Source organism: Oreochromis niloticus, linkage group LG8 (assembly GCF_001858045.2).
Source record: "Oreochromis niloticus isolate F11D_XX linkage group LG8, O_niloticus_UMD_NMBU, whole genome shotgun sequence".
Classification (NCBI taxonomy): domain Eukaryota; kingdom Metazoa; phylum Chordata; class Actinopteri; order Cichliformes; family Cichlidae; genus Oreochromis; species Oreochromis niloticus.
Window position 1 is genome coordinate 27071139 of NC_031973.2, and position 23082 is coordinate 27094220.

Consider the following 23082-nt stretch of genomic DNA (forward strand, 5'->3'; position numbering starts at 1 on the left):
ATGATTTGGCAATAATACTGCATTTTAGCACAACTACTGAGATTTTATTGAAATACTATGATTTAGAAGACATACTATGACTTCGTACAAATACTATGTTTTGGTACGAATACTATGATTTGCAAAAAATACTATGATTTGGCACAAGTATCATGATTTAGTACAAATACTACGAATTGGCTGAAATACTGTGACTTAGTAGTAATACTTTAACATAACAGATATAGTGTGATTTTGCAGACATTCTATGTTTTTGCACAAATACTACGATTTTGCTCAAATACTATGAAATTGCAGTAATACTATGATTTTGAAGGAATACAGATATACTGTGATTTTGCATAAGTATGTTTTTGCACAAATACTACTATTGGGCAGAAATACTACGTTTTAGCACAAATACTATGATTTGCTATAAATACTACGATTTGGCATATATACTATATTCAGCAGATATATTATAACATAACAGAAATTCTATGACTTAGTAGTAATACTATAACATAACAGAAATTTTACTTGGGCACAAATACTATAACTTGGCACAAATACCATGATTTGGCAAAAAAATACCATGATTTGGCAGAAATACTATGATAGGGTATGAATACTATGAATAGGCACAAGTACTATGATTTAGTACAAATACTATGATTTGACAGAAATACTATGCCTTAGTAGTAATATTATAACATAACAGATATACTGTGATTTTGCAGACATAGTATGTTTTTGCATGAACACTACGATTTTGCTCAAATACTATGAAATTGCAGTAATACTATGATTTTGAAGGAATACTATGATTTGGTAGAAATACTATGCCTTAGTAGTAATACTATAACATAACAGATATACTGTGATTTTGCATAAGTATGTTTTTGCACAAATACTACAATTGCGCAGAAATACAACGTTTTAGCACAAATACTATGATTTGCTATAAATACTATGATTTGGCACATATACTATATTCAGCAGATATATTATAACATAACAGAAATTCTACAACTTAGTTGTAATACTATAACATAACAAAAATTTTACTTGGGCACAAATACTATAACTTGGCACACATACCATGATTTGGCAGAAATACTATGATAGGGTATGAATACTATGAATAGGCACAAGTACTATGATTTAGTACAAAAACTATGATTTGGTAGAAATACTATGCCTTAGTAGTAATACTATAACATAACAGATAAACTGTGATTATGCATAAGTATGTTTTTGCACAAATACTACAATTGGGCAGAAATACTATGTTTTAGCACAAATACTATGATTTGCTATAAATACTATGATTTGGCACACATACTATATTCAGCAGATATACTATAACATAACCGAAATTCTACGACTTAGTAGTAATTCTATAACATAATAGAAATTTTAATTGGGCACAAATACTATAATTTGGCACAAATACCATGATTTGGCAGAAAAATACCATGATTTGACACGAATATGATGATATGGCAGAAATAATACGATTGGGTACAAGTACTATGAATAGCCACAAGTACTATGATTTAGTACAAATACTATGATTTGGCAGAAATACTATGATTTAGCAGAAATACTATGTTTTAATATAACTAATATCTTTTGACAGAAATTTCTGCTAAAAGGTACTATTTCTGCTTTTTAGCAGAAATACTGTAATTTGGCATAAATACTATGATTCGAGATAAATACTATGATTTGGCAGATATACTGTAATCAGCACATATACTATAGCATGACAGAAATTCCTCCACTTATTAGTAATACTATAACATAACAGAAATGTTATGTTTTGGCACAAAAACCATGATTTGGCAAAAATACTATAATTTAGCAGAAATACTATGATTGAGCAGAAGTACTAAGATGTAGTAGAAGTACTTTGATTTAACAGAAATACTATTCTGGAGGAGTAATACTTTAACATGGGAGAAATATTGATACAGACACACAAACATACACATACACAGAGCCTAAAGGGAACAGTGGCTGTTAAGAGTCTGGGCTTGGTATATCTAGGTCAGTTAAATTAGCTGCACCTGCTGTAATCAGCCCTTACACACACAGACACAGAGAGAGGTGTGAGTTTTCTGCAGTGTATTTCTCACATTCAGGATTCCCATCGAACAAATGGCCATAATTTCCTAACCGTAGGGGCTAGAATGCTCATTCTGACACCGTTTTGTTCAGAAGAGATGGGGGAATCTGCAGGTCTTCTTAATTCAGAGATAAAATATAAATTATTGAAGATATATGACTTGTAATACACTGTAACTGAGTAGAGGTAAAGCAAAACTGCCTTGACTTGCCCTTAAACAACATTTTGTAACTCTAAATCTATATGGAGCATCAAAATCATTCTTTCACCGTAAGAAACAGCAGGTTTTGGTGAACAGTCATGGGAATTTTCAGGGCTCTGTTGCAATCCATCAAAAAGATATGACGAGAGAAATAAGTGCCTCATTTCCAGAGTTTGAAATCTGAAGAAATCTGAGCAAGGGACGAATTTCCTACTCTCAAACAAATGTAACTCATCTCAGAACGGTAATAGGTGAGAAAGAAATTCTTGAATTGTGAGCATCAGGAGTATCTGAAGATATATTGGCACAAGTCTCATGTCTCAACTTTGTTTCGTTAAGGAGATATGACAATTTGAAAATGCCTCTCATTACAGAAATCCAGCGGTGATTTAGAACAAACTCTCCATTGACTTTCTATGGAGAGTTTTCAGACTTTATGTTGCTCTGAGGAGATTTGCAAAAAATCTGCAACTCCCACAACAATGATAGTGACATTTTCGGAAAGCCAGCAAAAATACCTACGTTTTGATGTATAATTTGTGGGGGTTGAGAGGAAATTGAGCGAGTAGCAAGAAGTTGTTCAGACATGAAGAGAAAATTCAGAACAGACCAGTCTTCACTCTGACTTAATTGCATAGCAACCATAGCAACGCATGTATTTTCTGAAAAATCACAATTTTGCAAATGAAAACTTAAAGAGGTATAAGATTAAAACGGTAGAAGATCTGAAAAAGCTGAATCAGACAGGAATAGCCCAATAATTTGATAACATTTTAAAGTTTGAATGGAGTTTCTAGGTGAAAGTATGAGGAAGTAGTTAAGTTTCAAAAACAAGCAAGTTTTAGCAGAATTTCTGAAGATTTCCATTCATTTCAATGGGACAAATTAAAGGAAAAAAGTGTAATTTTTAAAAAGTATAATAGTAATAAACACTAAAAGTCATAGCCTACGTCAGCAGAAAGAGCAGAACAGTATAGAGTTTGAACGGTGAAAATCGGCTGAAAACTGAAGCAGTAGTTAATCGGCAAAAATCGTACGGAAGCAACCAGAATAAAGTATAACTAGAAAAATTTGCATTTCCTGCGAAAATGCTGTGTGGATGCCTTAACGCTGAAGCTGTCTGCTGAAAAGCTGAAAAAGCTGAAAAGTTGCAAAAAGTTGTATGGTGGTGAAAAAAAACATGTCACCCTGAGCAGGATTCGAACCTGGCCCTCCTGGTCTCAAGGCAGCTACTCATCTCACTGAACTAAACTCATTCTCTCAAGAAGAGGAGGAGAGACCGACAATTCTGCTAAAATGAGCAGAAGCTGCTGAGAATTGTGCTGAGAAGAGGTGAAAAGGCTGAAAATTTTGCAGAAAAGAGGTAAATCAGCAGAATCTCTACAGAAAAGAGGCAAAGGAGCAGAAAGTTGCGCTGAAAAGAGATGAATCAGCAGAGTTTCTGCTGAAAAGAGTTTTTTTTTTCTGAAAACAGCCCAAAAAAATGGAATTTGTGCTGAAAAGGGGTGAAAAAAATGAAACTTTTGCTGAAAAGGGGTGAAGAAGATGAAGAAGCTAAAGTATACTAAATCAAAGTATTTGTGCCAAAACATAGTGTTTCTGCCATATTGTGGTACTACTACATTACAACATGAATACGGATTAAAGATGAAAGAAACTGGCAACAAATTCCTCCACTACAAACCAGTCTGATACCACTTCTTTGCAGTGTTCACGTTTACTAAGGCACTACCCAAAAGGCGCCACAAGAGGGCACTCCAACACAAGAGATGAGGTGAATGAGCAGAATTTCTGCTGAAAAGAGGCAGAAGGTTCTGTATGTAGAAAAAGAAACACTGTTGAACCATGTGTGAAATAAATAAAGAAATGAAATGAAAGAACAACCTGGTTCTGCTCAAATTCACCAATCAGAGGTACTGCCTCAGTCTGCTTCATCAGGCTGTGTACTTGTTTCTGCCATGGAGCGTTAACAAGAATCTGAGGTCCATATTAGAAAAGCTGCTAAAATCATAAAACTTTGCAGAATTGTAATAAATTAGCAATATAAATTACAGGTCTGTGATAGTGTATAAATTTGTAGTGAAAAAAAAAAAACGTGGACCAAGGTGGGATTGAACCCACGACCTTTGAGCTGCAGAGCCGTGTCATTACTGATTGCGCCACCTGGAAAGGGGGCGGCGGTCTGAAAGACAGATACTTGGGCAGTCAGAAAATAGATCGCGGTGAGAGGCGAAAAACGCCGTTTTTTGGAGTTACAAAACGTCGTGTAACTCAAAAACTAGGAGGGCTAGCAGCATAATTCTTGTACTGGGTGAATCAGCGGACTTTGGTGTATTTTGACTGCGATTTTCATAGCTCTTTCTACCTTCGTCGCGGAGATATGACGAGAGAAGAAACGGCTTCATTTCCGGAGTTTGAAGACTGAGAGAAGGACAGATTTCCACCCCTCAAACAAACGTAATTCATTGCTCAACGGTAAGATAATTGTAAAAACTGCTTCCACTGTGAGTGTCAGCAGTGTCTGAAGATATATTGGCACAAGCCTCATGTCCTAACTTTGCTTTGTTAAAGAGATTTGGCGATTTGAAAATGCCTCCCGTTTCAGAATTTCAGCTCTGAATTTCAAAACCTCCCCATAGACTTTGAATGGGGAGTATTGAGACCTTGTGTCACTCCGAGGCAAATTGCGAAAAAACGGTAAATCTCACAATAAAGATAGTGACATTTTCTGAAAGCCAGCAAAAATACCAACGTTTTGATGTATAATTTGTGGGGGTTGAGTGGAAATTGAGCGAGTAGCAAGAAGTTGTTTAGACATGAAGAGAAAATTCAGAACGGACCAGCACTCACTCTGACTTAATTGCATAGCAACCATAGCAACGCATGTATTTTCTGAAAAATCACAATTTTGCAACTGAAAACTTAAAGAGAGATAAGATTAAAATGGTAGAAGATCTGAAAAAGCTGAATCAGACAGGAATAGCCCAATAATCTGAGAACATTTTAAAGTTTGAATGGAGTTTCTAGGTGAAAGTATGACAAAGTAGTTAAGTTTCAAAGACAAGCAAGTTTTAGCAGAATTGTGGAAGTTTCCCATTCATTTCAATGGGACAAATTAAAGGAAAAAAGTGTAATATTTTAAAAAGTATAACAGTAATAAACACCAAAAGATATAGCCGGAATTAGCAGAAATAGCAGAACAGTTTAGAGTTTGAACGGAGAAAATCGGCTGAAAACTGAGGGAGTAGTTCAGTGCCGAAAAACGGGGCAGCAACTTGAAGAATAAAGTTTAAAACAGGAAAACAATAGTGTGGAAGCCCTTTTAGGGCATCCACACAATAAAGATTTGAAGAACAATACTGTGAATGCTTTTCAAGCATTCACACTAATAAATAACTGCAAAGTGGGGTGTGCGTAATTATTCAGCCCCCTTTGGTCTGAGTGCAGTCAGTTGCCCATAGACATTGCCTGATGAGTGCTAATGACTAAATAGAGTGCACCTGTGTGTAATCTAATGTCAGTACAAATACAGCTGCTCTGTGACGGCCTCAGAGGTTGTCTAAGAGAATATTGGGAGCAACAACACCATGAAGTCCAAAGAACACACCAGACAGGTCAGGGATAAAGTTATTGAGAAATTTAAAGCAGGCTTAGGCTACAAAAAGATTTCCCAAGCCTTGAACATCCCACGGAGCACTGTTCAAGCGATCATTCAGAAATGGAAGGAGTATGGCACAAGTGTAAACCTACCAAGACAAGGCCGTCCACCTAAACTCACAGGCCGAACAAGGAGAGCGCTGATCAGAAATGCAGCCAAGAGGCCCATGGTGACTCTGGACGAGCTGCAGAGATCTACAGCTCAGGTGGGGGAATCTGTCCATAGGACAACTATTAGTCGTACACTGCACAAAGTTGGCCTTTATGGAAGAGTGGCAAGAAGAAAGCCATTGTTAACAGAAAACCATAAGAAGTCCCATTTGCAGTTTGCCACAAGCCATGTGGGGGACACAGCAAACATGTGGAAGAAGGTGCTCTGGTCAGATGAGACCAAAATGCAAAACGCTATGTGTGGCGGAAAACTAACACTGCACATCACTCTGAACACACCATCCCCACTGTCAAATATGGTGGTGGCAGCATCATGCTCTGGGGGTGCTTCTCTTCAGCAGGGACAGGGAAGCTGGTCAGAGTTGTTGGGAAGATGGATGGAGCCAAATACAGGGCAATCTTGGGAGAAAACCTCTTGGAGTCCGCAAAAGACTTGAGACTGGGGCGGAGGTTCACCTTTCAGCAGGACAACGACCCTAAACATAAAGCCAGGGCAACAATGGAATGGTTTAAAACAAAACATATCCATGTGTTAGAATGGCCCAGTCAAAGTCCAGATCTAAATCCAATCGAGAATCTGTGGCAAGATCTGAAAACTGCTGTTCACAAACGGTGTCCATCTAATCTGACTGAGCTGGAGCTGTTTTGCAAAGAAGAATGGGCAAGGATTTCAGTCTCTAGATGTGCAACGCTGGTAGAGACATACCCTAAAAGACTGGCAGCTGGAATTGCAGCAAAAGGTGGTTCTACAAAGTATTGACTCAGGGGGCTGAATAATTACGCACACCCCACTTTGCAGTTATTTATTTGTAAAAACTGTTTGGAATCATGTATGATTTTCGTTCCACTTCTCACGTGTACACCACTTTGTATTGGTCTTTCACCTGGAATTCCTATAAAATTGATTCATGTTTGTGGCTGTAATGTGACAAAATGTGGAAAAGTTCAAGGGGGCCGAATACTTTTGCAAGCCACTGTAACTGAAGATTTCCTTTGAACATGATGGATGACAGCTGGGACCTGGGCCTGATGAATGAGTGATGACTGATGGATCACTGGGTGGTATCTGGGCTTATGCAGTCTGACGAGTGGGTGGTGGATAGCACTGAGGCCAGCTGCATGAGTCTGCAGGTCAGAGTGACCTGCTTAGGGTCATTAAATAGAGAGCCACAGAGAGCTGGTGTGTGTCGCTGACATAGGGCGTTTCTCAATATGCGTACTTGTGCGTACTTGCGTTCTCGTGTACTCGTGATACGTCATCAGTCGGAGACCAAGTACTGTTCCAATTCAAAGTACGCATCAAGCCGAGAACGCGAAAAAGTCCCGGATGTGTTCTCGATCCGCCCGTTTTATCGAGCATGCATCGGTGTGGACTTGGGACAGCTATATATCCCAGAATGCATTTCGTCCAAAACTCAACAGCGGACTCCCGGCACATCATTTTCAACGGGGGGGGTAAAGAAACTCCAGCAGCTGTCTATAGTATTGAGTGTCCACTAGAATAGAAATAAAAGCGTTCTAACATCTCACCTGCTTGTTTTTATTAAGGTATGTACACGTATGTACATGTACACTATTTTTATTAATAGAGGTTTCACTACTGAGGTTAAAAATGATATACAAGTCACTTAGATCACTTCTAAATGTTAATGTTTGGTTTATTTCAGTGTTTTATTTGTTCCTGAGTAAACCGGTTTGGCTGTGATTACAGTTAAGCTTCATAACATGTTACTCACAGTTAAATTAGGAGGGGACGGCAGTAAAAACAACGGACCTGTGACATCATCACGTATGCAGGTGTTCCAATTGTACAAATCGGGAGTCCGTGCTCGCGTTCTCGGCGGGTACGTACTCCCGTGCGTTCTCAGCGAGTACGTACTCACCGAGAACGCGAGTACGTACTCGCGTACTTGAGAATTGATAAACGGCCATAGACTGTCTTGAGTTTGTTTGTGTATCTGTTATCATGATAGCCATTATGGTTTAGATTTGTTTTGCATCAGGTTGTATCAGGTAGTGGTAGGCACTGTTGCCTCGCAAGAAGGTCCTAGGTCTGAATCCACCATCTGGGTTGAGCCTTTCGGTGTGGAGTTTCCAGAAGAGAATAAATGATTTTTTTTTCTCTTTATGTATTATTGTAGGGTCTACCATACAATATAAATCGCCTTGAGGCGACTGTTGTTGTGATTTGGCGCTATATAAATCAAACTGGATTGAACTGAATTGAATTTGCTACCCAGTAGTTAACGAATGGTTGTATCAGTTTTAAATTTTGCAAGTTTGAAAGCTTGGCTACATCAAACTTGCTTCTTTGTACATTGATCAACATCGAGTGAAAACAGCTAACTACGAAAATGAAAATAATGGCTAAAACACATCCACTAACATGAAACAGATTTCCTGGAAGTTGTAAACACAGTACAGACACACATCTTTCTTAATGCTTCTCCTTACTTGATCAGGACACTGTTCTTCTGTTGGTAGTCATATAACCCAAACCCATGACTGGTGCCAAAGGCTATCAACTTCCACTCTGAGTGCAGTGTGAGAGCAGTGACCACAGCTGGGGGCTGGCACTGGACAACAGCAAAGGGCTGGAAGCCTGCAGGAAACATCACTGGGTCTTCCTGGATATCCAGCTGAGTGTGGCCCTGTGAAAGAAGACGACTATCAAATGCTGGAATATGTAGTTGACGGTGTAACAATAGAAAGGGTTTATGATAGCTTTCCAGGAATTATTGTAAAGAAAGTAAATTGGTAAACTGCGATTGTATCTGCTTCCCAGAGCATGTTCACAGTAAGCTAGTTATTTTTGTAAATGCAGCATTTAAAGCCTTTTTAGATCACCTATTTTTGCACACTGTATATCAAGATGGCCACTGTGATGTTTCTGGATTCTGCAAAGTCAACTTTTGAGTTTTGGCTACTGCTATTTATTTTTGGAAGTACAACTGACCTTATTTAGACACGAGTGTGGATTTCTTAGCTACTTAGCTTGGTTGCAAAGTTGCATTAATTAAATCTGCAGGTGCACCTTTTTTCATTCAATAATATTTAACTACAAAAACACTTCTTAATGGCTTTTTTGGGGGAGGCATCTGTGGAGAACGAAAACTCTGTTGGAGAGAGAGTAGCACTTAGTAAAACTTCTATACAGCATCTCTGAGTGAAATGTTAGTATTTCATTAATCTGTTACCTTACCCTTAATAAGTGCATATGTGTACAGAACCCATACAGTATATGGATGTAGCTGAGTCAGCTGGCGTTGGCTGATAACTTAGCACTCTATTCTTGATGTGTGTAGCTGTTCATTGTCAGATTTTTCTGTTCCAGGTGCTGTATGTTTTTTTTTCCCCTTTCTTTCTGTGTTTTTTTTTTTTTACAGATGCATCCGTTGGTGAAACATCATCCTTTTCTATTTGTGCTGTATCCTTTTATTATATTTTCTCCCTCTTCCTTTGTTTCTGCCTGCCAGTTTAGACATGGTCACATATATTGTAATGCAGTAACACTTAGAGAAATTAATAAATAAACAGTTTAAAGAAACACATGAACAAAAGGAACCTACAAAAATTTTAAAGAGCTTATCTTGAAAAAAGTTTCACAATACAGGGCCTAAAACATACGGGTCACGTTACAGTGGCCAGATCCGTCTTTTATAATGTCTATAGCTGCTGCATGTCACTGTAAAAAGATAAACATGGTGTGAGTAATCAGTTCTGTTCTTTACCTTCCATCGAAATCCTTCTTGGCCTTGCAGCAAATCCACAACTTTAGCCTCCACGGTTTGCTCTGCTGCCTCGTCATTTAACTCCAGCATTAGGATCTGCAAAGTCAAAATAACAGTGGGAATAACCACAATAGTGTGATATCAAAGTAGGCCTATATAAGAGTGTGTACGTATACACACACACACACAATAATAATTTCCCCACTCGTTCTGCAGACAGTCTTTATTCTTCAAGCTTAGGTCCTCTATGTGAACTTCAGGGTCTTGCACAGTATCTTAGCTGTTCCTAGGACTGCGCTCCTCTGGACAGAGATCTCGGATGTCGTTCCTGGGGTCTGCTGGAGCCACTCGCCCAGTTTGGGGGGTCACTGTCCCAAATGCTCCGAACACAGAGATCACTGCTGCCTGTACCCTCCAACCCTCTCAACCCTCGGTATTTCTCAGTTTTCTTGGGTTCTTTTATCCTGATGTTGCTATCACTTAGCTACATATATCATTGCATCTTCCTCTGCTATGTTTGGTTGGTTAGCGATACCCAGTTCGTCCATCTGTATCTGGAAGTCCCATAGAAACTTACTTGGTCAGTCTCAACCACGACAGGCAGCTTTGTCCAGTATCAAGAAAGGTGGAATTGAAAGAGAGTCCCCCCCTGGACTACCTCTCATTACATTTCAGAGAGTAAAGGGTCTTTTGCTAATGGTAAATCATCTTTATTCTTGCAAAGTATTTGGCTAACTAACATGATGAATGACAAATACAGTTTAAGTAATGGAAATGCCTGTTCTAATGTCTGCATTTGTTTGTGTAGACATGAATCAGCTTTGACCTTGGAATATTAGTGGTTGTGTTTGGCTGCAGGAACAGTGATTGGATGTCACAATGGGTGTGAGACTACATGTCATCTCAGAAAGTGTGGCATACAGAAAGAAAGTGGGGAAAAAGGATGAGCAGGTATAAAAGGTTTGTTCAGAAAGAGATAAGAGGTTCTTCCTTTCAGAAGGGCAGAAGACCGAATCTAAGCATTCACAGTTGAAAATTCCAGCTGAGACACCAAAGGGATGAACTGCTGTGGTTTTACAAATTGGCAAATTGGTTTTTAATTTTTTTGGCCTTTTCTCTGCTTGTTTTTTGCAGTGTTTCACTATAAATTCAAGATGATCTGGATTTTCATTGTTTTCCTGCTGGATTACAACTTGCAGGGGTTTCTAATGTTTTCCTTTGGGTTTTAACTTGGAGAATTTTTTCTTTCCACTATATTAATGGGGAGTTGAACTTCCAACGGGTGCTTCTTTCCCATTAGACTATCATTATAACACAGAACACAGAGATAAGTGCATCTTCAGCCCTGGATGTGCCTGCTCTCTTCTCCAGATCCGATCCAGACTTCCTGTATTGGAGTGCTGGGGTGTTATTTCTATATCAGCCACTTCTTCTATGTGACCATGGTACATACCATGTAGAGGGGCTTGACCTTCCATGATGGTTCCTCCTCTTGCTCGTCTTCTTTCTTGGGTTTCTGCTGCCTGAGGTATTCACTGAGCACGAGGTCAGTTGTGGTCATCTTTCTGATGTATTCTTGGATGTTTGTCGTTTCATCCTGGATAAAGGTTCTCACATTCACTAGTCCTCTGCCTCCTTTTCAAGGAGCTGGACTTTGGATGAAACCCTCAATGCATGGCGGTTCATTATCTTGATGTCAATGGCTTCCATGTTCTCTTTTGGCCAGCTATTTATCCCAGCAGGGTATCTGATGACCAGCAGGGAGTAGGTGTTGATTGCCTGGATGTTCTTCCCATTCAGCTGATTCCTCAGGAATCTGCAGGTGGTTGGTGGTTGCGGCTCCTAGAAGAAGGAACCATGAACAGGCGTTCATGGTTCCTTCTTCTTCTTCCTGTGGCATTCTACAGTACTGAAGCAGGTTATTGACAAGTAGTTGGCTGGGGCTGGTCCCTTCTGGGCAGTTGGCTATTCTCAGTGTGACGCGTCCGTTAGCAGCTGGTTCATGTGTGCTGCCCAATGCTCATGGAAAGCAGTTAGCTTCCTTAGCCACCAGGCGTGAAATATGTCAGGGTGCTGTCCAACTCTTCATTTTTCAGAACCTTTCATGTAGGTCTGCCACTGTAATGGTTTCTGGATCCTGGAGGACCTGGTTGCTATAGTCTGCTATTAGATCCACTGGCTACTGAACACTGTAGCTGTATGTTGCATCCTCCTGCCGTTTGCTCTTACCAATATTGTTCTGTTCTCATATTGTTCCTCTGCCACTAAGAGTACACCTTGGATGATTCAGTGAAGTACAGCTGGTTTATTCTCCTGGCTTCAGTCTCTATGGTGTAGCTCTTCAAGCTGCCTGCCAAGGCTGTGAGTCTTTGCTTGGCAGTTTCTCAGGTATTGGCAGCTTGTTGTACTTCTCAAGCATCCCTGTTTTCATCACACCTTTCTATAGCTCCAATAGTTGGCTAACTCTAGTCTCATTTTCCATGGAGGGTACTGCTCCTTGTGGCTGTTCATCTCGTAGCCAAGCATCTCAGTGATCATTACTGCCGTGGTATAGTTCAGCTGATTGGCTTTGGTGATGGTTGCAATAGGGATTGTCTGTAATATTGCATTCACATCTTCACATCTAAGACTAGATAAAGTACCCAAGAGGTACTTTATGTAGTCTTAGTTAATCACCCACAGAGGGTCCAGTTTTCCAGTTCAGCCATGATCCTATGACAATGCAATGCACCAGTTGTACTTGGGCCTGGTGACCCAGGCTACGTCCACACGTACACGGGTATTTTTGAAAACGGAGACTTTCCGTTTTCGTTTTAAAAAATAATCCCATCCACACGTAAACGCAGACATGAAGGAAAACGCTGCTAGGAACATGCCAAAGCAACAGGTGGCGATATATTCCTAACCGTGTAGAAATGTTGGCCAATCAGAAGTCTAGAAGCCTCGGTAGGAAATAGTAAACAAAGATGGGGCATAGAAGCAGAACCGAGTCGTATGTGTGGAGGGACAGTAACTGTGTGTGTATATGTAAGCATTTAAACACTGCAGAGAGTACAATTAACAGTAACAGTATTGTAGAAATTCATTTCACCGAAACAATAACGTGGCGCACAGTGTGACGTCAAAAAAGGCGCACACCTTTGACGCTGCGTTTTCTCCGTTTTCCTCGTCCACACTTAAATGCAAAAACGAAGTTTTCGAAAATATCCACCCTGGCAGGCGTTTTTAGAAATCTCCGTTTTCAGTGACCGAAAACGCCGTTTACATGTGGACAAAAGATGCAAACGCATAGAAAAATCTGCGTTTTCAAAAATACCCGGGTACGTGTGGACGTAGCCCCAATCTCGGAGGGTGGGAATGATGACATCTCCCCCTTGACCTGACGTTTTGGCTCTCCCTTCCCATAGCATTTGTGTTGTACCTCGTCGATCTCTAGTTGTGAGTCGTTTCTTCCAGCTATTTGAACACTGAGCTACTAGTTGTTTTGCTGTTAGTCTAGATGTTGGGTGTGATTCCACAGGTCCCACATCCACTTCATGTAACCCCTTCCACTGGGATTCCTTGATAGTAGCATTCTAACAACCCCATATTCTCATACCTTGTACACTTATGCCTTCTTGTTATAGTAGCCCACTTCTCATCAATGTCTTCTGGTTCCTCAACACTGCCAGTATAGCTTTACTTACACAGCTCTTGGATATTTTCCAAGGTAGCCTTGTGTAGTATGGGGGATTCTTACTGGATACACATGACAAAGCATGACAGCCCACCTGGAGTCTGCCAAAAAGCACCTGAAGGACTCAGACTATGACAAAAAATTGTCTGGTCTGATAACAGAAAACAGAACTTTTTAGTCTAAAGCCAAAGCCCTATGTCTGGAGGAAACCTGGTACCACCTGGCCAATACAATCCCTGCACTCAAGCATGGTGGTGGCAGCATGATGCTGTGGTTGAAGAAAAAGAGTGTTTATGAAAATAAATAAATTCAACACTGAGTGTGAAAAAACTGACTTCTTAAGCTCTACTACCCCTACATATGCAAGAGGACAGAATAAGCAACAGAAAAATCTAAATCAAATACTGATACCCAGGCATTATCATATATACTCACTAGCAAAGTATAATACTTAAGTTTTATAAAACTTTTAAAACTAAAAATATTACTTGACAAGTAAGAGTTTAACTTACTGGTGTAAGTTAAGTTTTTACTTAGCTTACTCTACATCAGAGGTATGCCTTAGCCCAACATGACATAGGTCTGTTGTAAAAAAAACATCAGAGCTCAATAGTCACCTGTCCCGCAGTGCCAGCTACAGTCAGATAACCACTATATTTGCAGAGATGGATCTTCTGGATGCCGAGCCTTGGGTCATCACTGTAGGGGTCAAAACAGCCAACCTAAACAGAAACATGACAAGGGTGAAATTTAGAGTAGGACCTATACTTCCAACTTTGCCTAATATGCTGCTATGCAAGACCTTGATCAACATTCCTCTTTTACATAAATATTAACATAAATAATTGCTGTTAATTTAAAGTAAAATAACATAAAATAATATGTCGATTTAAATGCTAATTAAGATTAATTATAAATAAATTAGCACGGTTACCTCAGAGCAAGAACGCCCTGGGTTGTAAATAACCATCTGGCCAGAACCTTTCTGTGTGGAGTGCCTTCCTCCCACAGCCCAAAAACATGCACTTAGTGGGGTTAGGTATACATAGTTTCCTTAGGAATTATTAAAGTATTCTGATATTAGTGATTCAAAATTTCCCTTTTTGATATTTTTTTTGTATTTAGGAACACTTTTTCTTCCCCCCCCAAAAAAAAAAAAAAAAATCGAATATGGCGCATAAATACAATCAAAGTGGTTCTAGTTTTTTTGAGAAATGTTGTATGCAGTCAAACTTAGAAACCTTGTCATTTGTAAAATGCTAACCAACGAGCAGCTCATTTGGAAAGACCTGTGTTTTTTATCTTTTGAATATTTATCATTGCTCATTAATAAGACAAGAGTATTTCTTATTCGATTACTCAATGAATTGATGGAATTCGCGATAGAATACTTGACTATTAAAATAATCGATAGCTGCAGCTCTAGTGTCTTGACATTTCTTTTATATTCACCTTAAAATATAAATGAAAATGTTCTTTTCTATAAATTAAGTTACAAAAACATACCTTTCTAAATGGAGGCCATTCTCCTTCAGTCCCTTGGTTCATGTTGTCATTGGGGTCAGCATCTGTGTGGAATACTCCAGCTGTGCTCAGCTTGTACATGGGATAGAGACAGACTCCTGATGCATCCCAGAAACGAACTGTTCCATCCTCATGCCTATATACACAACAGTGTTATAATCATTTTTAGAACTTCAAAGAAACCTTTCAATAAATGTGAATGAAGGCAGCCGCACTAACCCTGTGAGGAGCAGATCTCTCTGTGGAGGATCTGGGGCCAGGTTCTGACCTCCTGTTATTGGCCACGGCTGACACGAAGAAAGAAAAATTGGTAAGAAAACTTGATGTCCTCAACCAGCATCTTATATTCAAGATGCAACATTCCAGTTATGATGAACAGCCTTCTAGGGGATTCTTTAGAGTCTCATACAGTGGTAACATTTCCCACCGGTAAGAATATTGGCACTTAAATGGGTGACTGTATAGCCTTAGCCTGTGTTTTTACAGATTCACAGAAAAGGTGAAAACCTGTCATGTCATCAGAGAAGAATACACATGACATGACATTATTTTTAATTTACAAAGATTTTTACCTTTTTCGAGTAGTGTGCATTCTGATGCTTTCCAGCAGCGAGGATCCTCTCCCACAGTTTGAGGGGAATGGTGGAGACATGATGCGAGCATGTGATGGCTGAACTATGAAGAGGGACCAAATAAGGAGTCTGTATGATAGGCCAGCCCTCAGTCTGCAAGTCAATAACTACCAGCTCCTCCTCCACCAGGACAACCAGGGCACTGGGATCTCCTGCAGGAAGATATACAGCAGCTAATAAACTGAGATCTGCGATATGCTTGTGTCTCTTGTCAAAGCTGCTCTCCTTTTTCTGTGCTGCGGTGATGAATAAATTACAATTACACAAGAGAGTATGTTCAAATTTACACAAACCCTTGTCATATCAAACTGTGACAACCTCGGCTCTTCTGGCAGGTTGTCTTTGTCTGTGTGTGTTGTAGTCAGGTCATCAGAGATTGGGAACACCTGGCTACAGTACTGGCTGGTATAAGAATACGCTCTACTTGCTCCCTCAGAAAGAGCGATTCCTCTGCTCCTGAGCATCATGTGCTGTAAAACTGTTTTTTTGTTTTTATCCAAATATTTAACTCACCAAGCTAGCTCATATGCAACATGCCAACCCTACTGACTTACTGACACATCTCATGTTCAGCTCAGTTATTTCAAATTTACCTGACTAACTACATCACCCACCGTTACTCGCCCCTTTTTAGCCAGTTGTGACATAACAAATAGCACTGCATGGTTCAAAGCAATTAGCTGATCTCATTCACTTTCTGATAGGCCCAAAAACTCTTGACTGTTATTGAGTGTTATTTTTTCTAATGGGGGATTCGACATCATTTGTCTTTTCTACATTAGGTTTATGAGTACTCCCCCAAAATAACATCAATATCATGATTAATATAGTTTTGGCATTTAATCTGTGTTTCAATAATGTTTGTTCATTTATTATAACTGTGTCCTTCTAGACAGCAACAAAGTAACAAAGTCTAAGTAAGTTAAACACTGAAGCAGTGTTCCTCTGTGCTTTTAGTATGTTTGTGCCACACACACACACACACACACACACACACACGCCAGTTATAGTGTATTAATGTTTTGATATCAATTTCCAAATCTTCATCTTCATTTATCTTATAAAGTGATAAGACGTAAGCAGACTGTAAAATTGATGGAAACAGTTGCCTGTCATTGTATTTTTAGGAGGTCTTTGTGGAAATGGTAAGTAATTATATGAATTAGTTATTACAAAACTTTATCATCTGTACTTAAAAAAAAAAAAATCTTCTCAAATGTAATTCATTCCTCAGTTCTTCATAGGACCTGACAACATGAGAGAATGGGGAACATTCAATAGTGTCAAATCCTTTAAGAGTCCCATATTTAAATGTGCTGTAATTTTGTTGCCAGTAACTGAGTATGTTGGTGTGTGTGGCTTGCCTGTGCGCTGCGGTCCATCTCTAATGACGAAGAAGTCGATGATCCTGGAAGTAAAGTCCAAGGCCACGTGTGTTTTACCATGGATCACTGTAATACAGTGTCTGTCCCCATAACTAGCCCTGGGCATACCACCACTGAACAGCAGGAATGGAGGCCTACAGAAACACGCAAACATATGTACACACAAGGTTCAAGTTCAGTTCCATTTGTTCAGTGATTAATGTGTAACAACGGCTCACATAACATATCTGAGAAGTTAAACATTAGAAAGGTGACGACACCACTTTCACTGAAGGAATCTGACAAAAAAAATTTATTTCACCGGTGGATGACGTCATCTTACCCTTCTTCTGTAGGGAGCTGAACTATTTTAGAAATGGCCTTGCAGGGAAAATGTCCTGCAATTATAAAACACAAGTAACCATGAGCCCTAAACCCTTTTACTTTGTGATTAATAAAAACGGTGGAGAGCTTCCTCTTTACCATAAGGAATGTCTGATTTCTCTTCCTCGTTCATGTCCTGCCCCCCCACCATCCATCGACAATAGCTTCCATCGCTGTGTGAACTCAGAATGTACTTTCCGTCCTCAGTCCAACAAACACTCTCCAGTTGCTATGGTTAGATTACACAGTATTCAGTAAGTTTATTTATTGGCAGCTGGTATTCTGTTCAGGCGCACGTTAAATGACAGATACCTGTGTGGCAGGAATGTGCTGGATAGCAAGTTTTTTCTCCAAATCCCAGATGACCATGAGGCCACGTCCATAGCCAATAATGACCTGATCTGGATCGACCGGGTTCTCTTGCAAGGCCTCAACGTGTTCTAGATTTCTGCGACCAATGTAGTCATCGGGTATGCTGTACACAACAAGCAGAGGAAATAACTCAAGTGAATAGCAGTCTATATTATTGACGCACAGGGGATGACAGGCAATATATTCTATTATACTGTGTGACAGCAGTTTAGCAGTAACATTTATTTAAACACTTGAAGTGAACAGACTGATACAGAGTGCTCATTTCCACTGTAATACATGCTCTGAAAGTGACTGAATTATGTAAATTTCCACAGACAAACTGTAGCACTGAGCTACAATCTGCTCTATCCAGCATTCAGCCACGAGTGCAAACAGTAGCCAAATACAATATTTTATGTGACAAGAAGGACATTTCTTGTCCCTAGCAGAATTTTTTTTTTTAAAACAACAAAACTAAACAAAGTGCAACAATAGGTGCTTTCAAACAGAAAAAACTCTCTCTAGTAACTGTAGCAGTTTCACTTTTTCTTCTATGCCTACGTTGCAGAAACTAACAACCGTCATAGTTCTTAGCAGCATATTGTGACACTCTATAATAGTGTGCGACAGTCTGTAATGTGTTTTAATTTGCCTACCTGCTGGAAACTTGGTCAAGGCTGATGTTTCTCTCTTCCAGCTCTCTGAATCCTGGAACTTCAACTACAAATACATGTCCACCTTCTGTCCCCAACAGCAGCAGCTCACCTGAGGAGTGGGCCAGTACTGCTGTCACTCTGGTCACACTTGGGGGGGGCACTGAGAGGAGGAGGAAGGAGAAAGGTGGCATCACTTAGTTGTACAGGTCACAGGACATAGAAGTTGCTAAGCAAATTCTACATATTCATCTCTCTTCTTTACCTGGCTTTACTTAGCTTAGCAAGTCAAATAAAACTAGGCCATTTCTCAAAAAAGGTTACTGTGGAGAAAGGAAAATGACAGGTGGAAATATGTGGTTTACCCAGGTGGTCCAGTCAGTGTGAAGCGTCCTATTTCAAGAAGTTCTGAAAGTCCATTGTGTCCTCTTAAAGTCCACATGTGCAAACTGTTGTCATCCAGCAAAGTCACCAGCTCAACCTACATAAGAGTTACAAATAATCAGAGATATAACAAAATGTATTCCCTGAGACACACTATTGTGAACAGCACTATAGTACAAGCTCAAAAAACCTAAATGCTGCTGGCATTCTATGTTGTGTGATTTATATCAAACATTACCTGGTGGGGCATGAAGTGCACCTGTGTGACAGCAGCATTTTCATCATGTAGCCCCATGAACTCCACACCCGGAGATCCATATCTGAACAATGGTTAAGCACAGACTACATTTATCATAGTTGCAGTGATACTAACATACTAGCAAACTGGGAAGAGCTAAGCTAATGTACATTTAGTGAGATATGGTGTATTTTACACAGAGAAATCCTAAAATTTAAGTCCCAAATTCAGGGAGGTATCTAAGTGTTTGAGGGGACGCCAAGATACAATGTGAAGGGAATTAGAGTCCAACACACAGTGGTGGTTTTGTGTAGCAATTTAATTAAAAACTAATAGATAACTTCTTATTTCATAGTGTAATCTTCACATGCTTTATCCGAAGCACACACTCTGTGTATTCACTCACTGTGTCTTTAAGGATTTGCTAGCAGCATGACCTCTTCACTTGTCCCTCCTACACTTTCCTGCTCATTGTGTCAGATGTTTAGTTACTCCTCGGCCTCCTTTAGCAGTAATGCTACTTGTACTAAATGTAGCCTGTTTGCAGCTCTGGAGGCCAAGATCACTGAATTAGAGACTTGGCTTCACACCCTTGGAAAACCCATAGTTACGCAGGCCACAGTAGCCAGTGCAGCCTAAGGTAGCTAGCGCTCCCCTGGCAGACTGTCCAGAGCAGCCGGGGAAACAAGATGGCTAGGTGACGGTGAGGAGGAAGTTTAGTCTTAAACAGAAGGCCCAGGTACACCACCAACCTGTTCATGTGTCTAACTGCTTTTCCCCACTTGGCGACACACCTGCCGGGGATCAGACTCTGGTAATTGGCAATTCTGTTCTGAGACAGGTTAAGCTAGAGCATTGCTTCTCAATTACTTTCTATTCCCCCTGTTAGGAAAAAGAAAACGTTTCCTGCCCCCAACTCTCCCTCGTGACTATAAATAATATCATTTCTATCCAGAGTTGGGACCAGGAAGCGGAGTTGCAGTCTTACACGACTCCCTGCAGCTTCTCTCCTCCTGTTACGCCCCAAAACCCATCTCCATAGAGACTGTGTCAGCTCCCAAACAGACAAAAAACAAATTTTTAGGTTAGATCATGGTTCTCCTCCAATTTTCTTAAACTTAAGAGTAATAAAACTGAAGTTTTACTTGTTGGTACATCTTAACCAAATCCCACAGATTTTCCATTAACACTGAAAATTCTCCCACCCTTCCTTCCCCTCAGGTTAAGAGTTTGGGTGTCATACTTGATAATATTCTTTCATTCCAGTCTCACATTAATTACATAATCCAGTCTGCATACTTCCACTTACGTAATATTAAACGACTCCGTCCCTTCCTTACTCCCCATGCTGCTGCCATCCTTGTCCATAGTCTTATTACGTCCCGTATTGATTACTGCAATTCCCTCTTATTTGGTCTCCCTAAAAGGTCCCTTCATAAACTCCAACTTCTTCAAAACTCTGCAGCTCGGGGTCATAACTCGTACGCCGTCAAGAGCTCATATTACCCCAGTTCTTCAGCAGCTTCACTGGTTGCCCATAGAAGCCAGGATAAACTTTAAAATCTTACTTCTCACATACAAGTGTATCCATAAATCTTCTCCTTCCTATTTGTGTGACCTGCTTCATATAACCACTGTTTCCCGCCCTCTCAGATCCTCATTTGCTATTCATCTTACTGTTCCGTCCGCACATCTTATCACTATGGGGAACAGAGCCTTCAGTCGCACTGCTCTGGAACTCTCTTCCTCCAGCCATATGAAACATAGACTCTCTTCCGATATTTAAGTCACAGCTCAAAACACATCTGTTCAAACTGGCTTATTCGCTTTAGTGCTGATTTTATCTGTTGTCAAGTTCTGTTTTGCAATTTTAACTTATGTATTTTATGACTATTGCCCCTTTTATTAATTTTGTTCTTTTGTAAGGTGACCTTGGGTTTTTTGAAAGGAGCCCTCAAATAAAATGTATTATTATTATTATTATTATGAATTATTATTATTATTATAAAAACCAGCAAAAATGACTTAAACATAAAAAAAAAAATCACAAAGAAAGAACAATACAGTATCCACAGCTGCACCAAAGAGTAAAAGAGTGAAATGTGGATTATTAAATATTAGGTCTCTCTCTTCCAAGTCTTTGTTAGTAAATGAGTTAATAATTGATCAACAAATTAATTTACTCTGCCTTACAGAAACCTGGTTACACAGCAGGATTATTATGTTAGCTTAAATGAATCAACACCCCTGACTCATTCTAACTATCTGAAAACTCGAGGCACAGGCAGAGGAGCTGTGGCAACAATTTTCCACACCAGCCTATCAATCAACCAAAGACCAAGACAGACTTTTAATTAATTTAAAAGCCTGATGCTCAGCCTTGTCCATCCCAGGTGAAAAACTCAAATAACGGTCTTATTAGTTATCTGTCGTCCACCTGGGCTTTACACAGGGTTTATGTCTGATTTCTCAGACTTTTTATCTGATTTAGTGCTCAGCTCAGTAATTATGTGGGTGACTTTAACATCCATGTAGATGCTAAAAACGACAGCCTCAACATGGCATTTAATCTGGTTTTAGACTCAATTGGCTTCTCTCAAAATGTAAAAGAACCCACCCATCACTTTAATCACACTCTAGGTCTTGTTTTAACATATGGCATAGAAACTGAACATTTAACAGAATGATGGATACAGTTTGATAGCCCCGGAGCGAGTGCCAATGGCCAGCAGCTTCAAGGAGGGACTGTAGCCCAGAGCACTGGGCTGGTGGGGGAATCCATGCTCCACTGTCTGAGGATGAGAGTGAAAAGATGAGGGTGAGAAAGAACTTTGACAAAAGAGCCAAGGACAGAGACAAGAGTGTACAAAACAATACCAACTTCAAGAAATGCCCTCATACATCTCAATAAATGCTAGCTAATGAATTTAATCAGTTTAACAGTCAGCAGCAGTGTCTAATATTTATATTTATTCCACTGGCTCCCCAGTCCAATATAATCACAATTTTACTGGAGGTTTTACTGGTATGGAAAATTAAGTGTAGAACCCACGGACATGTTTGCACATCTGAGATACTCTGCCAGGCTGCGGCCGATATCAGTCTGTATATGCAGGAGCAAAAATAAGAATTTGACTCAAAGCTAAATGCAAAAATACTGGTGGCAGGGAGTGGTAAAAATAAATCCTACGTGACTTCCTTTGAGTTATCACATTTACAAAACTTGACATCGAGTTCAAGATCACTGAGATTCAAACTGGTCTAACTTTAGTAGATACACCTATGGTTTCAATTTTGCTCGCATTATCGCATTCACAACAATCCACACCGCCTGCCAACCCGCCAGGCAGAGTGACGACAACACCTAATCAGTTTTCTACGGCTGTGGGATTAAAAAAAAAAAAAAAAAAAAAAAAAAGCCTTTACTCATAAGTACTAGGGTCATTCACACAGCAAAGCAATGTTGGGAGGAAATCATAAAGTTAAAATAAGATTACAACAAAGAAAAGAGAACACAAATCAAAGTGCCTTAAGTGTTGTTGTTTACTGGAAGCAATCTTCAGCCACAGAACGAGCTATAATGGGAATGTGTCACAATGGAAACCTATGACACCCAACAAACAGCCACTATCACAGCATCTAGATGTCTTTGTGCCAAGCTTGCGGGTCGCATTAGAATTCTTAGTTTTGAAAACACGCCTGATTGCTGAGGATAAATCAGTCAGGAAAAAGCCTCTGTCAGAATACTGCAGCTTATATTATTGCTATGGTGTATAGTTTGGTTAGATGGTGGCATTGACAAAAAGATAGGAAGCGAAGCTAGGGTTTTTTTTATTTATTTTTTTTTTTTTTTAGGAGGGACCAGGAGGGATGAGTATATGAGAGCAACATGTCAGATTGGACATGTAAAAGTATACATAAATGTTACAGTGGTAATTTTGATGCAAATTTTGATTTTGTTTTAGTCATAATTTTGTTTTAGTTGACTAAATATCATAAGAT

At 39.6% G+C, this 23082-nt stretch overlaps 2 protein-coding genes across 2 annotated transcripts in view; both read right to left on the reverse strand.

Moving 5' to 3' along the window:
• llgl2 (LLGL scribble cell polarity complex component 2) overlaps positions 1 to 23082 on the reverse strand; it is a 45706-nt gene that overhangs the window by 17116 nt on the left and 5508 nt on the right. Inside the window, exons 2-15 of the mRNA XM_019362127.2 lie at positions 21775 to 21872; positions 19081 to 19162; positions 18822 to 18939; positions 18462 to 18618; positions 17764 to 17926; positions 17551 to 17680; positions 17411 to 17465; positions 17068 to 17222; positions 15644 to 15855; positions 15291 to 15358; positions 15054 to 15207; positions 14165 to 14269; positions 9872 to 9967; positions 8595 to 8791 (exon numbers count right to left, since the gene is read on the reverse strand). Of these exons, the coding sequence (XP_019217672.1) occupies positions 8595 to 8791; positions 9872 to 9967; positions 14165 to 14269; positions 15054 to 15207; positions 15291 to 15358; positions 15644 to 15855; positions 17068 to 17222; positions 17411 to 17465; positions 17551 to 17680; positions 17764 to 17926; positions 18462 to 18618; positions 18822 to 18939; positions 19081 to 19162; positions 21775 to 21872 (1790 nt within the window). The remainder of the gene's footprint in view (positions 1 to 8594; positions 8792 to 9871; positions 9968 to 14164; positions 14270 to 15053; positions 15208 to 15290; positions 15359 to 15643; positions 15856 to 17067; positions 17223 to 17410; positions 17466 to 17550; positions 17681 to 17763; positions 17927 to 18461; positions 18619 to 18821; positions 18940 to 19080; positions 19163 to 21774; positions 21873 to 23082) is intronic.
• Positions 21782 to 23082, reverse strand: part of galk1 (galactokinase 1) — a 56842-nt gene continuing 55541 nt past the window's right edge. Inside the window, exon 9 of the mRNA XM_013266387.3 lies at positions 21782 to 21872. The gene's annotated coding sequence lies outside the window, so the exon portion shown is untranslated. The remainder of the gene's footprint in view (positions 21873 to 23082) is intronic.